Source organism: Hermetia illucens, chromosome 3 (assembly GCF_905115235.1).
Source record: "Hermetia illucens chromosome 3, iHerIll2.2.curated.20191125, whole genome shotgun sequence".
Classification (NCBI taxonomy): domain Eukaryota; kingdom Metazoa; phylum Arthropoda; class Insecta; order Diptera; family Stratiomyidae; genus Hermetia; species Hermetia illucens.
The window spans coordinates 6269716-6286526 of record NC_051851.1 but is presented as its reverse complement, the minus strand read 5'-3'; the positions used below and the strand labels follow the sequence as shown (position 1 = coordinate 6286526).

General features: G+C 47.5%; 1 protein-coding gene across 3 annotated transcripts in view; it reads right to left on the bottom strand.

Annotated features, from left to right (window-relative positions):
* LOC119651179 (mitogen-activated protein kinase p38b-like) overlaps positions 1 to 13685 on the bottom strand; it is a 48750-nt gene extending 35065 nt beyond the window's left edge. For 2 of the 3 annotated variants that reach the window (XR_005249433.1, XM_038054606.1), the window contains exon 1: positions 13372 to 13683. Coding sequence is in view for 2 of the 3 variants with exons in the window: in XM_038054606.1 (XP_037910534.1) it covers positions 13372 to 13475 (104 nt within the window). In the remaining variant the exon portion in view is untranslated. Of the gene's footprint in view, positions 1 to 13371 lie in introns of all 3 variants that reach the window. The other variant, XM_038054607.1, reaches the window with a different exon arrangement.
* Positions 13686 to 16811: the final 3126 nt, after the last annotated feature.

Sequence of the window (16811 nt, the reverse complement as noted above, 5' to 3'; positions counted from 1 at the left end):
ACGGTTAGGGCCTCTGATAATCTGTCGAAGAAATCCTCGTACAGAGAAGGCGGGCTTAGGCAGGGAAAATATACACACGATATGATAAAGGGACATACGTTTGGCGGAAGGACACGTATGGTAACAGAATCGTAGGAGGAGGAGGAAAAGATGATTTCGGCACGGAGAGGGGACTTAACAGCTATTAGGGCACCTCCGCCAGTTGTCTTGCCAAGCGCAACGCAGTCTCTGTCACAACGAAAAACAGAGTAACCTTCGAGGAGCTCAAAATCTAAAATCCTGTCATCCAGCCAGGTTTAAGAAATGCAGATGACATGATGTTGGAATGCTAAGGCAGACAGTTTGAAATCCGACAGCTTCACACAGGAAAGAGGTGACAAAGTTGAGTTGCTTTTGCTTCTGATATAGGCCAAAATTTCGTCGGGCGTAGTGAAGTACGCTAGCCTTGACACGAACAGCTGTTTCGGTGGCAAGGCGACGTTCAATTGGGGGCCGCTCGGACGACATGAGGTCGGAAGGGCCTGCGGTTCAGCGGATTTGAGACGTTCGTTGATCACACGTCGATCACAAATAACACCAGTTGTGGAACGCCACTTCATCCAGGTTGCGTTAATGCGTGAAGCAATTTCATAACGCAGTTCTCCATTGGCTGATAGCGTTGACCCGCTTAGTTCTGGGCAGATCACTGCCGCTGACAGTAATTGTGCCTGTTTCATGGGGATCGGTTGTCAAAAATTCAGTTTTGTTTAGATTCAATCTGAGACCGTGTTTCATGAGGCGATCATTCCATTTTTGGACAAGTTGCTCGAGATCATTTTTGCTATTAGACGCTAGGAAAACATCATCTGCATAAAGCAGTGTGTAGGGCGCTGGACCCCATTAGACGGTGTCCATAACAAGAACAAAGAGGAGTGGTGAGAGGGCGCTTCCTTGATGAACACCAACAGAGACATGAAGCGGTTTTGATACACCCGCCATACTTCGAACTTTACTTTTCGGATCGTGGTAGAGCAATTGAACCCAGCGCACGAGTTCTTCTGGCACTAAGTGTCTTCATAGAGCATAGCAGATGAGTTCGTGCGGCACACGGTCAAACACTTTCTCTACATCCAAAAATGCAATGTAAAAAGGCCGATGCTTCTCACGGTGTTTCTCCATGAGTAACCGCGCAGCGTGTATTGCGTCAGTAGTTCCGCAGTTTTTGGCAAATCTGGCTTGATTCACGGTTATTTCAACGATTTCGCGAATACAGTTGTCAAGAATGCGTTCAAAAATCTTCATGGTATGGGAAAGTAACCGGATCGGACGGTAATTTGACCATTCTGCTGGACTACCTTTCTTTTTCCATATTGGAACAGTGGTACTTTCTTGCCAGTCAGATGGTGTTCTTCCTTCCTGAATAACCCGATTAAAGAATTCACTGAGCCACAGTGTTGGGTCCCAGCTCTTCGCTTTCCAGAGCTCAGATGCAATGTCGTCAGTTCCTGTGGCTTTCCCCGATTTCATTTGTTTTATTGCCTCCTCGACTTCAGTTGCGCTGACAGTTAAGCCCATGGTGTTTAACGTAGGTACCTGTCGTGGAGACTTAATCCTACGGTCCTCTTCAGACACGGATTGATTTTGTGACCACAATCAGAGCCCCCCAGTCTATACCAAGTGCGTGGCTTAGCTTTCATAATGGTGGATGCAAGAATTACCTAAATCTCTACCGAACTATGGAGTACGGCACCCGTGTTGATACGCAACACCACGTCGCGGCCCGAAGGTCTCTTCGCGCTTGAGCACAACCACAACCACCATGAAACTCCCACTAGGGGGGCCAACCGCAAATAACCGAGCTGTACTCACATACAACGGGAGTTCACCCGAAGTATGAGAGTCCAGGGGCTTTCCCGGTTCCCATGGTACCAGTATACCCCTGGTAAGGTTTCGTGACCAATTTGCCACTTCAGATGAGTCCCCGTGCAGACTCGGGTCTGATCGTCCTAATTAGGCTTTTGGAGCATTCGCCTACTGCATCACGGCCGGCAAACCAAAGTGAGTACAATGTCTCCCTGTGCCACCACAGCGTCTTCCTCGCCGCCACCTCTAAGCACCAGTTGCGCTGACAGGTGGAACTGGTCCAAATGTCGGCGATGATTGTGGAAGTAGAGGATGAGCAAATTCTTCAGTTGAAATCTGCTTGAAGTATTCTCGCCACCTATCCGTTGCGGCTCGACGGTTGGTTAGCAAAGTACCGTTCTTGTCATTAACGCAACAGAAGTGTTCGATATCCTGTGTACGTTCGTTACGGCTTTTAGCAAGTCGATACAGATCTCTCTCGCTATCCCGAGTGTCCAGTTTATCGTAAAGATGTTTGTTAATCGTTCGCTCGAATGACAGCGACCGTTCTCTTTGCTTCCCGGTTGGCATTCTTATAAATTTGCCAATTAGCATGCGTTTTATCGTCGAGAAATTTATGGTAGAGGCTTTTGTTTTCACGGACCTTCATTTCAACATCATCATTCCAAAGCCAAGTATCTCGGGCAACACCATATTGAGTGTGTGGGTTACCAAAATAGAGAAGTTTGTAGCCATTTTTGCCGCGTTTGCGTTCAATGTCGAAGCTTTTGGCACCAGATCATCGGGTTTCTTGCAGAGCGCAGATATCAATGCGCCTTTTCCGAAGAGCTCTTGCGAGTTCCTCGGTCTTTTTAGTGAGGGTGCCAACATTTAGCGTGCAGACACGTATTTGTTTTGTTCGGACTAACTTGCTTACGTCCTGACGCCGTCCATGCGTCAAGAACCCTTGCCCATTTCTCGACAGGACCGGGGTCCGTCCTGGATTTAGCATAGTGGAATAACTCCAACTATACTCTATTTATCTCTTTCCCTGATCTCAGCATTTTATTTTTGTTTTACTGAGGTTAGTACAGAGTACGTTGCCTCAAACCCTCCTCCTTTACCTGGGCTTGGGACCAGCATACTATGTTAATAGCTTGCCAAACTGTTCGGGTCATTTCACGAAATCGTAAAGTTCAATAAGTCCCACTTTCCCTTCTTAATAAATCTCTAGAAACGAGACGCCCTAGACATCAGGTGCAATAAACAATTAAGTTTGATTTGCAGCAACAATATTGCTCCGCACATTCTATTTACATGCGCTCTTATCAACTTTATCACAACAGTTATTGCTGGAAAACTTCCCTCCTAGATTATCGTGACCCTTTTTGCTTTGAGCGCGACATAGAAGCCTTATTGTCTACTTAATTACTTCTATCCCCAGTAATAACACTGCAATCCATTTACAATAGATTACTTTATATGTCACGAGTGGATAAACCATAAATATCCGCGTAAAGTTGGGAGCCTATAATTGCAATGATTCCAAATTAACGTAATACAAATTTGTCACAGATTGCGTTGACAGCAAACATTAGATATTGTTATCGATTCAGTCATGACGGCACTTAACATGTTAGCCGAGCGATAATGAACAATGCGAGATGAGAGAGTGGAAACTTATTCGTGTCGACGTGAATATGTGATATGCATAATCAAAATACCCTTCAAGTGTTATGTTTATTCTCAATTGAGCAATGTATCATAGGAATGTGAATGCATTTCTAAGCAGAGCAAAACGAGGGAAAAACCATTAATTGAACCGATTATAAGGTCCGACGCTATTCACATGAACTCATTCACGCAACGTTTCTCCAAGATAAAGTGAAGGCTACATGCAAAATGCAATTTCTTAATCACTTTTGCGCAAACAATAATAATGTGAAAGAGCCGTTGCTCCGGGACTCAGGTCCTTAATAAGTCCATAACACTCTCCCATCCCCTCTGAACAAGCAGACGTTCATGGACCAATACTCATCATGATACCGCACTAACAAAAGTATATATATGGTTGTCATTCACCCCTTCGTGGGACATATCGCATCAACCACGCCCACACGCGAGTGTACACAGTCTTCAGAAATGCGCTCCAATCCCTTCCAGGACTTCCCGAGATGCTTGCACCCCTCCTGCACTGTCCTGCACCAAACAATCTTAGGGTGACTCTCCCGTCGGCCATCTTGGGAGAGCGGATTCCACTGCACGGCATAGCAGTGCAATTATCGCCTCTCCTTAGTGTGTGGCCTATCTACTGCCAGTTCTGCCTTCTGATCAATTCATCCACAGGTAACTGACCTGTGCGTCTACGGGTTCTTCGTTTGAAATTTTATCAGGACAAACTACTCCAATGATACGGATGTTGACGAAAACTTGAAGTCTTTGAGTGACAGAAGGGAATCACTTCCCCATGTGCTACTTCCATATAGCAACACAGAAAGAACACTAGCACAGAACAAGTTCTTCATAGACTAGACCGCATCTTTCAGTTGCATTAGAGTGATGTGTGGGCATTCCTCAATACTCCAACTCTCATCGACCGCATCAGTTCCAATGGGATGGACAGGAAAAATGTGTATGCACGATTTCCTCCATATTCACTGCTCCCATAGATGATCGATAGGCACCAAGTTTTCCAGTAACCAACTTATACTAGAGCCCCCATGGTTCCATGTTGAAATCGCTAATTTGCTCCTCCCAACAGCATGCCTTTTGACCGTTAATTTCATGCGGATTTCTTTTTTCACTCTCTCGTATTTAGCAGATCCAAGGGTTACGCTGACACTAAAGACCCCGTAGCAAAGATCACGTCAGGGATAGTGTCCTCACAACTCGGGTGTCGAAATGACACAGTGATACCAGGACCAATAAGTCCTGTTCTGGCGGTAATAAGCTCCAGGAATCCCTCTATATCCATTATGCTATTTGTGACATTCATAGAAATGTTTCACTATATGATAGTAGCCTTGGTGATCGGGGCGTATTGCGGCTTGAACTTAGAAAATTTTAGCTGTTGACGACTGTGTAGGAGTTCAATCTCTACTATAACGGAATTCCTTGCGGAACTAGGGTTCAATTATCTGAAATGCGCTTCAGCTTCCCCCCGATTTCCTGAGATCCCCATACTCCAAGAACCCTTGGGGCGACCCACTCGTCGGCCATATTGGGAGAGTGGATTGTACTGCATGCTGTAGCCAGCAATGCAATTGTCACCCCTCCTTAACGTGTGACCTATCCACTGCCACTTTCGCCTTCCGATCACAGTGCTTACCAGTGCCAGTCCTATGCGGAAACCAACTTGATCTTGATGTTGAGATAACTGCATTTCAAGATTTTAGACCGGCAGGCAGAGAAAACGGATCTAGCACTGTTAATGCGTCGGGCAACATGATTTTCGGTGCTACCGTCGGCAGATGCCAAGCTTCCTGGATATACAAATATATCGACAACTTCGATGCAACAGAAATTTACTGCCACAATCTCCGCCACCCGCTGAAGTTTCCCACAGAAACAAGCGGCGATGCTTTACATACGGTGATGAATCCAACGTCAGATATGCTCCAGCAGCAACAAATTCATAAGAAGAAACAGCAGCATCAGCAAGTTAACTCATCCATGGGACTTGTAGATTTCCATTTGGTGCACGCTAATAAGGGTTTCAAGGCAATCGCAATGCTTCTACAATATTTTCATTCCGCTGTCGGCAGTGGGCTCGAGTAATTTTGGCCCGGGTGTAAGTTCCGGTTTGGTGTTGAGCTTTTAGTTCGTTGGGATGGGATAAATCTCTAGTCTCTAGGTAATTCGTTTATTTTCGCGAATGTCAATTAATAACGGCGTGGCAAACCCCTACGGCGCATCCGCACTCCCCCGTTTGGGTGACGTAACCCGGAGGCTTAGTTCCGGCAGGTAGAGGCGCAGTTCGCGCTGGCTGGCATCACAGATTTAATCACGAGCTTGTACGCCTGGACGAGGAGGCGATTGGACTCGCCGCCGATGTTCTGGAGGAGTGCTTCTACTTGAATATTCGTTTTGAGAATGATGGGGTCCTAAGTCCGCATCAACTTAATGCTGGACCGGACCAAATGGGAAGCAACTTACTCCCTCTTTCCTGGCCCACGGACCCCTCGCTTAGGGCTTCCACCCAAACTTTTCAAAAAAGTGAAGCGATGGCGGCTTTACGGTTTCTTACCAGGGCAGAGGCAAATCGTCAGACGCTGCCTCACCTCTGCCCTGGGAGCAGCTTCAGCTCTGGCCAAGCTCTGGTCAATAAGGCGGATTTGCACTCAATATAATTCGTAATCATGTCGTGTTCTACGAATTATATAAAGGAGCACTCAACATCTGCGAGCCGCTACGGTCACGCTCCTCCCAGGGCAGAGGTGAGGCAGCCTCTGATGATTTGCCTCTGCCCTGGTAAGAAATCGTAAAGCCGCCATCGCTTCACCTTCTACTTGAAGTTAAAGGGCATCCTCATCAAGCGACTGTTAGTAAGTCAAAAAAAAACTGAATCATTTGCTGACGGAGCTCACCTTAAGCCAACTGCTGCCTGAGATGAAGCACATGCAGTACACGATTTTGCGCACTCAGGCGTTCGGAACGAACGGCTTGTCACTTGTAAATATTTTTGGCCAACAATGAATAAGGATGTTAACTCCTGGGCCGGACAGTGCATCGCGTGCCAGAATTGTAAAGCCACCAAGCCAATACGGAAAGAGATAGGCCCACTCCCTCGGTTTACAAAGCGTTTTCACACGACCCACATCGACATTATTGGCCCTTTGGGAGATTAGCATGGTTTCAAGTGTTGCCTCACAATCATCGATAGGTTCACGCGGTGGCCTGAAGCAATACCTCTGGCCGACATTTCCGCAAAATCGCCAAAAAAACCATTTGTCACGAATGGACCCCACGATTTGGAGTTTCGACCGAAGTCATTGCTGACCAGGGAAGTTCGAGTCTACCAGGCAGTTCGAGTTTACGCTGGGAATTGGCCAAACTCTTGGCCTCAAATGCCATCGGACGACTGCGTACCACCCGCAATCCAATTGGATGCTGGAACGTTGGCATAAGATACTGAAGGCCGGTATAATAGGACAAGATAACTCCTCGTGATCGCAAGTTTTGCGTTTCGTTTTATTTGGCCTACGTACAGCCCATCGGCAAGAGTTTACCGTCAGTTCCACCGAGTCGGTTGCTCATTACTGCCCCAGAGGTTGTTTTATAAAATTTATTCCTAAATGTGAAATAGGATTCACTCATGCTTGTGAAGGCCAGTTTCTTATACAATTTAGCCTTCTTCTCACATTCGGATGAGTTATCATGTGTTGTGATCCATTCTTCCTATTTTAAGGCCTAACCTTTTTACTTCCTCCAAGAGCCACTTCGCAATCTTGGGTCAATGGCGAAAGCACACCTCCTTGGAGGGAGCTTTTCGTTGCTTCTGCTGTTAGATAGCGATCGACACCCACCTCAGCGGACAGCAACCCCTGCGTTAGGGTAGCATGGATCCAATTGATTAAAGCATCATCAACACCATGCGCTCTGGCGGCATCACAAAGTTTTTCAAACGGCGCACAGTCAAAAGCCCCTTCAATGTCCACGAACACACCCATCGTGTACTCACCATTTAAAGTTGCATCCTCTATTTTTGTAACCAAAGAATAAAGAGCAAACTCACAGAGCTGTCCACGCTGGTAAGCATGTTGGTTTTCACTAAGTGGGTGTGACCTAAGTGCGTTTCCACGAATGTGACGCTCCACCAGTCTCTCCAAACCTTTCAGCAAGGATGAAGTCAAGCTGATGTGTTTGAAGTTCTTTGGACTAGAATAGTCATCAGGAATCGGTATGAAGACTACCTTAACCATTTGCCAAGAGGAAGGCACGTAGCCCAGAGCAAGACATCCTCGAAAAATATTTCTTAGCGGTTTTTCTAAGTGTTCCATACCCTCCTTTAGCATTGCCGGATAGATGCCATCCATGCGAAGTGCTTTAAAATGTTCAAAGGACAATATGGCAGCTATTATCTTTTCATGGGTAACAACCGCTTTCGCAGTGTTCCAGTTCTCCTTGCAACACTTGCATGCTGAAAGTGTTGTAAAAACCGTCAACTCTCCCTCTGCCACTCCTCTCACCCGTTCCCCCGAGTGGTATACTTCCAGGAGGGTCTGTACTGATTCCAGTCTGGAGCTCGTGAAAGCATCGTCGGGTTTTCTAAGAGAGTCCAACTTGGCCGACTCATCCCTTTTAAGGACTCTGCACAGCCTTGAAGTCTCTCCTTCGCCTTCCAGTTCGTCACACTACCCTCTAAAGGAGTCTCCTTTCGAGCACCTAACGAGCCTCTTATCTTCACGTTGAGTTCCTGAAATTTAACCAGTCTTCGTTCTTATTACTTTTGCAAGCACGGTTCAGAAGTCGCCTGGTTGATTTCCTGAGTTTTTGCAGTTCCCCGTTCCACCAAGGAACCGTTTTACCGCTTTGGCCTCGGGAAATAGGACAAGCCTCTTCATAGCACTCTAAAAGTGTGCAGTTCAGAGTTTTCAATTCATCTTCCAGCACCAAAGGAGTCCTTAGTCGCCTAGGGAACTGTACTTTATTGCCGAGAAGTTCATTGAACTTTGCCCAATCCGTTTTCCTAGGGTTCCGTCTTTGTACTGCAGACTGTTCACCCGCAATAGTCACATTGAATTCTAGATATCGGTGATCTGACAGTGAGACCTCGTCTAGCACTCGCCAGTGTGTAATCAACTCTACCAATTTTGGGGTACAGATTGTTAGGTCAATTACTTCGCTTCTTCTCGGTCCCACGAACGTAGGGGCGCACCCTACGTTTGCAGTCATAAGACCAGCTGAAGTGATGAAATCAAATAGCTTCTCTCCTCTTGGATTGCATTTGCTACTGCCCCAACAAATATGTTGAGCATTCGCATCGCAACCTATTAAGAGTTCGAGACTACTTGATTCTGCATACGCCACCAGATCCCTAAGCTCTTGCGTCGGTGGAGGATACAAGGAATCATAGGGTAAATAAGCGGAGGCAATTATGATGTTTTTCCTCTCGCCATTAATTTGGTATTGTATGATGACCGTAGCTAAGTCCTGGGAACAGTATTGTCTCAGCATAGTTGCCTCTAACCGTCTTGACATCAGGACGCAAGCTCTCGGTCTTATGGATCTTTCGTCGTAGAAGATCCTGACCCCCTTTAATGATCCAATGCCACAGATTCTGTTAAATCGAACCCACGGCTCTTGCACCAGAAAGATGTAGGGAAAATCCTGTAGCTTGGTCATTCTTGCTGCCAACAGGTAGGAGGGAGCTTTGGCCTGCTGCAGGTTGATTTGACCAATCTTTATGTTTTTCGACATAAACTTAGTCTATTGTCTTATTGAAAACAGTTAGAAGCGTATGCGGCAGTCCGCGTATGACGGGGTTTCCCCCACACCGTACCGACAGAGACTCGATCCCCTCGTGATTAATTTTCTGAGAAAAATCGTACTTGGAAGTACCGCAGTTCCCATGTTCTCATCCACGAAAGATCTCATCTCATCCTGCAGAGCATTCATCTGTTTTCCACTTAGTACCTTAATTGGTTTGCGGTGTCCGGGTTGCATAGATTCGATCACTCGAACTGGCCTCAAGTCAGTTCCGTTCACGTCTCTGGCTTCCCTTCCTTCCGCCTGTTCCTTGGAAGGTGTAGGAGAAGTTACTAGCAGGTAGGATTCACTCTGTAGTCCCTTCCCCAGTGCGAGCCCCCATACGGGGGGCCGCCCCTGTATGCACTATCCTCGCACCGAAGATGCTGCAATTTGCTTTATGTTGTGTGAGTCGAAGACCATCATTGTTCTTCGCTCTCAAAATGGAGATGATACCCTACAGTTTCCTGATATGACTGAATTTCAGTCTATATAGGAAAAAATGGGGCAAAATGGAGCACATTCAGACTCTGTTGGTCCAGTTCGAATACCAAGTTGAAGCCCTCCACGTTTGTAGATTGGTCCTTCCTGGCATTCATGAACTTTACCCTCCAGCGTCCAAAGTCCATGCCCGGGTTCTGTTCACCCAGCATGCGGATGATGTCCTCTGCCTTCCTTCGAGGGCCGGGTAGCCAACATCGGACCTGTTCTGTCCTGCGTAGCTCAGTGTTCACAATAGTGAACTTGGGCCGACCGCCTTGAATGTAATTAACGCAATAATTTGCTTCACCAGTCCGAGCGTCGGGTTGGTCCCCAGGAGGGAAGCTCTGGTCGTCGTCGACAGTTATGACGGAGCAGTCGTCACTTATCATTTCTTCGACCGTAATGGTCTTGTCGGCCGAATGGAGGAGTTGTGTGGAGATATTAGAATTGCCCAATCCATGGGCGGCGGCAGTGTAAGCTGGTTCCGCGTCCTTTACACGCTGTAGTTTCGTGCCCCTCGAGTAAGGATGAGTTCCGCACTCGCGCGGCGAGGATTGTACCAGCTTCACTTTGTTAATGCGAAGTCACGATTAATAAAACTCTAATTGTCACTGTTTTACCGTTAATCAAACACGACTAAACAATTGAATAACGATGATCGTAAACTTGGCAACAGCGCACAAGCCCGATCTGAACACAGTCGAGAGCAATCGCCAGAACGAACCATTCGCTTCGGTGGGCAGAAGCGAACTTCGGAACAAAGGCTGCAAAATGATTACTTTTGTGGTGTCAATCTGCAAAGATTGAACCCTCATTAGTAGTCTACTGACGGCTCCTGATCGGGAATTGATTATCTGGTCTTACCCTAGTACGTCCAGTACTTAGATTCTAAGAACTTTTCGCCAAAAGAGGTTTTATTGATCTTTCCTCTTCTCTCTAGTTTATCATCCTTTTTATTAGTTTATGACTTAGATAAGTTTTAGTACGTTAAGTCTTCCATCCTGTCTATCTTCTTGTAATCACCTTCTGTGTTTTTCCCCTCTGTTAGTTTAAGTTTTGACAATAATATTAGGTTGGGGAAAAAGTAATGTGGCATTTTGTCAATAGATGGCGACACTTAAACATATCTTGTGTTGGACTTATCGCATCCGGTCATACTATAAGGCGATTTGAAGACGACAATCTGGGCTACAGGTGTCTCTTTGATAGTTTTATGATCGTACGTTTCAGTCTCAAGTTATAGCGCATCAAAAATGGACTCCACCAAGGAAGAAATTCGTCATATTTCACGTTTTTACTACCTGAGAGGTAAAAATGCAACGAAGGCGGCCAGGAAAATTTGTGAAGTTTATGGGTCCGATACTGTAACGATTCGCACAGCACAGCGTTGGTTCGATCGATTTCGTTCTGGTGTAGTGGATGTCGAAAATACACCCCGTACTGGTAGGCCAATCGTCGTAGAAACCGTTAAAATCGTCGAAATCATCCAAGTAGACCAATATGTGAGCATTCGCTCGATTGGCCAGGAACTGGGTAAGGACCATAAAACCGTTTGGAACCTTTTGCACAAGATTGGATTCCGAAAAAAGCTGGATGTTTGGGTGCCACACCAGTTGACGGAAAAAATCTCTTGGACCGAAACAACGCCTGCGATGCACTGCTGAAACGGAACAAATTCGACCCATTTTTGAAGCGGATGGTGACTGGTGATGAAAAGTGGATCACGTATGAAAATCTCAAACGAAAAAGATCGTGATCGAAACGCGGCGAGCCGGCCCAAACCATCGCCAAGCCCGGAATGAGGGCCAGGAAGGTTTTTGCTGTGTTTGGTGGGATTGGAAGGAAGTGATCCACTAAGAGCTGCTCAACTATGGCCAAACCCTCAAAGCGGTCCTCTACTGTGAGCAACTCGACCGTTTGAATCAGGCGATTGACCAGAAGCGGCCAGCATTGGTCAATAGGAATGGTGCTCTGTTCCACCAGGACAACGCTCGGCCTCACACATCTTTGATGACCCGCCAGAAGCTACGGTAGCTCGGATGGGATGTCCTATCGCACCCACCGTATTATCCAGACGTGGGACCAAGTGACGATCTTGGTGTTACTAAGTTCGCCTCAAGAGGCTTGCGAAAACTGGCTGTCTGAGTTTTTCGCAAATAAGAAGGGGAGGGGACGGGGGGGATTGTGTTTTACTGACTTCCCTTCGTTCCTCTTTCAATATCTTGAGTTTCAACGAGGGATTTTCGATTTTCAAGAGACCTACTTAGATTCGAAATGACATGCTAGCGAGGCAAGTAAGACATCGTCTAACCGATGATCACCCCATCCTGCAAAACCCCGAAGAACGCTTGCTTCCTGAAACTTTAGAAGCAAAAACTCTGATTTTCATGACCAATTAATCTGAAACTGATTCAATGTAGCAAACCGTCCTTCTCGAATTCAACTCATTAAACTCTGCCAAGCGCAGCATGTGATCGGTCGTGATCAATCCTAAAATGAATATTGTGCTCCCTCGCCGACAAGCAAACGACGAATCGAACATATTTAGACAAATAAACATTGGCGAATTCCACATTCGCGGCAATTTGCGTAAGCGGCGGAACAATTAAAGCGGACCCGCGGCAGGCGAGATTGTGGATTAACAAATCAATCAGTTCCGGCAGCAGAGGCAGTTTGTAGCGCATTTTGGAAGCAAATGAAACAAATTATTCTAAACAAATTGGTGGCGGGTCGGGGATCGTGAGACAATTATTGGAGGAATGTTCTGGCGGTGGAAAGCGACGGATGAGGATGTTGGGTGAGAGCCAGCCTGCACCTGGTCTGGCACTCAAATTGCGTTCGCAATAAACAAGCTGAGTCCAAGTGTTTAGCAATAAATCTAAGCTCCTGAGGCGGGTGGCAGACTATAAACACGCCAACATCTACCCATCACAGCCGGCCCGACTTTGTTTATATCCACGGCAAACAATGTTTACCTGGGGTGGCCGTTCCAAACCCGATATCTCGCCAGCTCCTCACGCTATTTTGCGACTCGGGTCTGCTCCTCCGCGGGCCCGACAGACTCGAGCACTAGGCGGCCGTCCGCTAAGTGCTATCTGCTGAGTGTCTCTGCAAGCCCGCGCCGAGGCTGTACTCCTCGACATGAACATTCTTCCCGTGCCACAGAGCAACGCTGGCTGGCGGTGAAGGGCAGCGACAAGATAAAAATAACAACACAGAACGAGCAGAATGGTGGGAGCGTACGGGAACCAGACACCATAGAGAAAGCTTCCGTTTGAACTCCGACTACAAAGCGAACAGGAAATACTTTCCAATTTGAGTGCGGCCGACACCTGGCACAACCTGGGCCTCGCAGAAGAGTTCGTGCCACCTCCGCGTCGCTTGAACTGCGCCCCACCGCAGCCAAACCAGTGGCAGCCAGGCGGGACACTGTGTCGCCGCTGTGCGGTATACAAGATTCTTGTCGCGGACTCGAAGTCACGAACGCAATTCGCTCTTATCGTCACCATCCTTGAAATGCCGCACATTTTTCATAGATATCCGACTGCGCGCTAGGACAGGTAAACGCATTGGCAAGGCTAAATCAAATGGAATACCAACCAGACTTGTCCGTAGGCTCCCGAGCCCACAGGTTGCAGGTTCTGGTATCGCTCTGGCACCTCCCATTCCGTTTTGTTAATATCTATTTTGTAGTATTTCGGCATTTTCGCGGATCACTGCAGTCACTTGAACGAGGACGAACACAACTTTGCACTGTTTACGAAACGAAAACGGGCATATGAACTACGAGATTATATTACAAAACCGAAAAAAATAATCGAGAAAAATACACTCAGCACATTGAATCCACCGTATTGCATGCACACCGATGACAATTGACACCGACATCCGACAGGCGAGAGATCGAGTGGGAGATGATGGCGGACCGGTGCTGCCAATTGGCGTGGAAGCCCGGATTGGTCGAATTGGAGTTTAGACGAGACGAGTTCGCGGAAGACTTCGTCATAAGTTTGCGGTTTTATTATCAATTTACGGAATGACGAACACTTTGTGAATCTTTATGACCATTATTGGAATTTAAACTCAATTTTTTGTTGAGAAAAAAAACCCGGTTTGTAATGAAGATATTCGATGATTTTCGAATAATAAGGTTTTGCATGCTTCTTAAATTCTCGAATAAATATCGTGATTGAAGTACCATTGCTGACACAGATTCGCATTATAATTAGGAACGAATAACTGAGTAAAATCAAGGAGAGAACACAATGTTGACTACATCGCTAACCATTCCATTATTCACAAAATAAAACGAGCATGGGATTCAGTATTTCGATCCGCTCGGAACATTTTTGACAAAAATAGCAAGCAGGAGTAGGGTAGGTGAATGCGTTTACGCACAAAGTGGTGAACTCCCGCAACAGCGAGCTGTTGGACTACCAACTAAACACCTCCCTGTCATCAGAGAACTAGCCTGGAACCGTTTGACACATTACTTCGGGCTATTCCTTCCGCTCTCCCGGCTTTGGGAGCCTTCAAGTCAGGGAATTCCTTTCGCCAACGGGAGGAGAGGGGAGGAAGAGAGTTGTTAGTTCAGGGAACCCCTTACCATCCGATCCCTGCGCCGGTTGAGTTCAATCTTTTTCGTAATAAAAAGTGCCCGAATAAAATGCGCAACACGACTCCAGTTGCCAGCGCACTTCAGCATCTCTCTGACAATGTTGTCTGGAAAGAGCTTTCCTGTGTCTGCACTAAACTGTAGACGAAAGCCGTTCCACCTCTCCGCGCAGTCCATCTGCCCCTTGGTTCATTTTCCCAAGAGAGTTACCACTTGGTAAGAGTACGTTGACGTTCTTCACGGGCAACCGCCTCTCTTAGGTTCTTGCCCATACGGCTTTAGATAACTTTGCGCTCCTTGGCAAGCAAGACAACGGGGATCACTCCTGCGATCACCATCACGGCCGGTTCGGAGACGGTGCGATAAGCAGAGGCCACTCGCAGAGCTCCCCGCCTCTGCGCTTGAGCAAGGCGCTTTTAATCACTTTAATCACTTTTCCATTCTTTACAGATTTAATCAAAATTACAATTCTTCAATGCATCTCGCATTCGAAATAAATTTCGAATACTGCGGATCCTGCCGCGCCACATCACTCCGCCCCCAGACGAAACCTAGGGGGTTTCGGCGACCGATCCCGGAACTCCGTTCCCCGTTAATCCATAAAACGGACACGACGCTGCTTCGGGGCGCACACGGGTTTCAGTCTGGACAAAGAGACCGCCTTTTTGTGTCCACCGATCTTGAGCTGGAAGAAATGTTCTCCCCTCTCGAGAACGCGGTACGGGCCCTCATGTCGAGGCTGCAGCGGCTTCCGGACATCATCCGTCCTGACCAGAACGTGCGTGTATGTGTCTAGTTCCTTGGGTGTCGAGTAGGTGGTGGCGCTTTGATGCGTCGGAGATTGTCCCTCAGCAGACGCACCAACCCCGACTCCGTGAGACCCGATCTCTTGTCGAAGACCGGATCGCTTGGGAGTCTTGGGTTCTCCCCGTATACCAGCTCCGCGGGGCTGGCAGCAAACTCCTTTCGGCGGATTGTACATAGGCCGAGTAGGACAAGAGGCAAGACTTAAGTCCAGGACGGATCGCCGCGTGTTCACTTAGCACTTCTAGCATCCCATGGGATTGCGGGTGGTATGCAGTAGTCCGCTGGCGTTTAAAACCCAGGAGTTTGCCTAACTCCGAGAAAAGGGTGGATTCAAATTGCATTCCCTGGTCAGTGATGACTACTGCAGGGACGCCAAAGCGAGGTATCCACTCTCGGCAGAGGGCTTCGGCACAAGATTGCACCGTAATGTCTTTCAGAGGTATTGCCTCAGGCCACCGCGTAAACCTGTCGATGATTGTGAGGCAATACTTGTAACCGTGCGAGTCTCGCAAAGGCCCTATTATGTCGAGCTGTATCGTGTGGAAACGCTTGGTAGTGCGGGGGAATGAGCCCACTTCTTTCCTTACATGCCTGGAGACTTTACACTTCTGGCATGCGATGCACTCTCTGGCCCAGGAATTGATATCCTTGTTCATGGAGGGCCAGAAGTATTTTCCAGTGACTAACCGGTTTGTTGTCCTGATGCCGGGATGCGCCAAGTCGTGAACTGCGTGGAACACTTCCTTGCGAAAGGTGGCCGGTGTCCCTTTTCCGAGTCTTCGCAGCAGAGAGAGAGGTTTGAGCCGAAGATGGGCAACTCCCGAAATTTGTATTTGGGGTTGGATTTGAGGCTCTGAAATGCTGCGTCATCCTCCTGCGCCTTGGCAATAGCCGAGAAATCGAGTGAGGCGGGGATGTTAACCTCGGAGACACGAGACAAAGCTTCAGCAACTATGTTGTCCTTGCCGGACACGTGCTGGATGTCTGACGTAAACTGGCTTATAAAGCTCAGATGACGAAGCTGACGAGGGGACACTTTGTCGGGCTTCTGTTTCAAAGCATACGTGAGAGGCTTATGGCCCGTAAACACTGAATGGCCTGCCTTCAAGGGAGAAACGGAAGTATTTGATGCTCAGGTACGCGGCGAGCAGTTCGCGATCGTAGGTACTGTAGTTCCGTTGAGCGGGATTCAACTGTTTCGAGAAGAAGCTCAACGGCTGCCAAACTTGATCCACCTTTTGGTGAAGGGCACCCACTGCGATGTCAGAGGCATCAACAAAAACGGCTAGGGGTGCGTCTTGCAGAGGAAATGCCAAGAGGGTAGCATCAGCCAGTTGCTGTCGGAATTTATCGAACGCGCGGACAGCCTCTTCAGACCACACAATCTCTCGTGTGTCTTTTGTTTTGGGGCCAGACAAGTACGCGTTCAAAAAGGAATGGTGATGGGCGGCCTTGGGCAGGAAACGACAGTAGAAGTTTAGCATGCCCAAGAACCTCCCTCACCGTTTTTGGACGCAGGAAGCTTGTAATTGCTTGCACCTTGTCTGGATGGGGCTGTATTCCTTCAGAGGAAATGGAGTGGCCGAGGAATCTCACCTGTTGTTGAAGGAATTTGCAT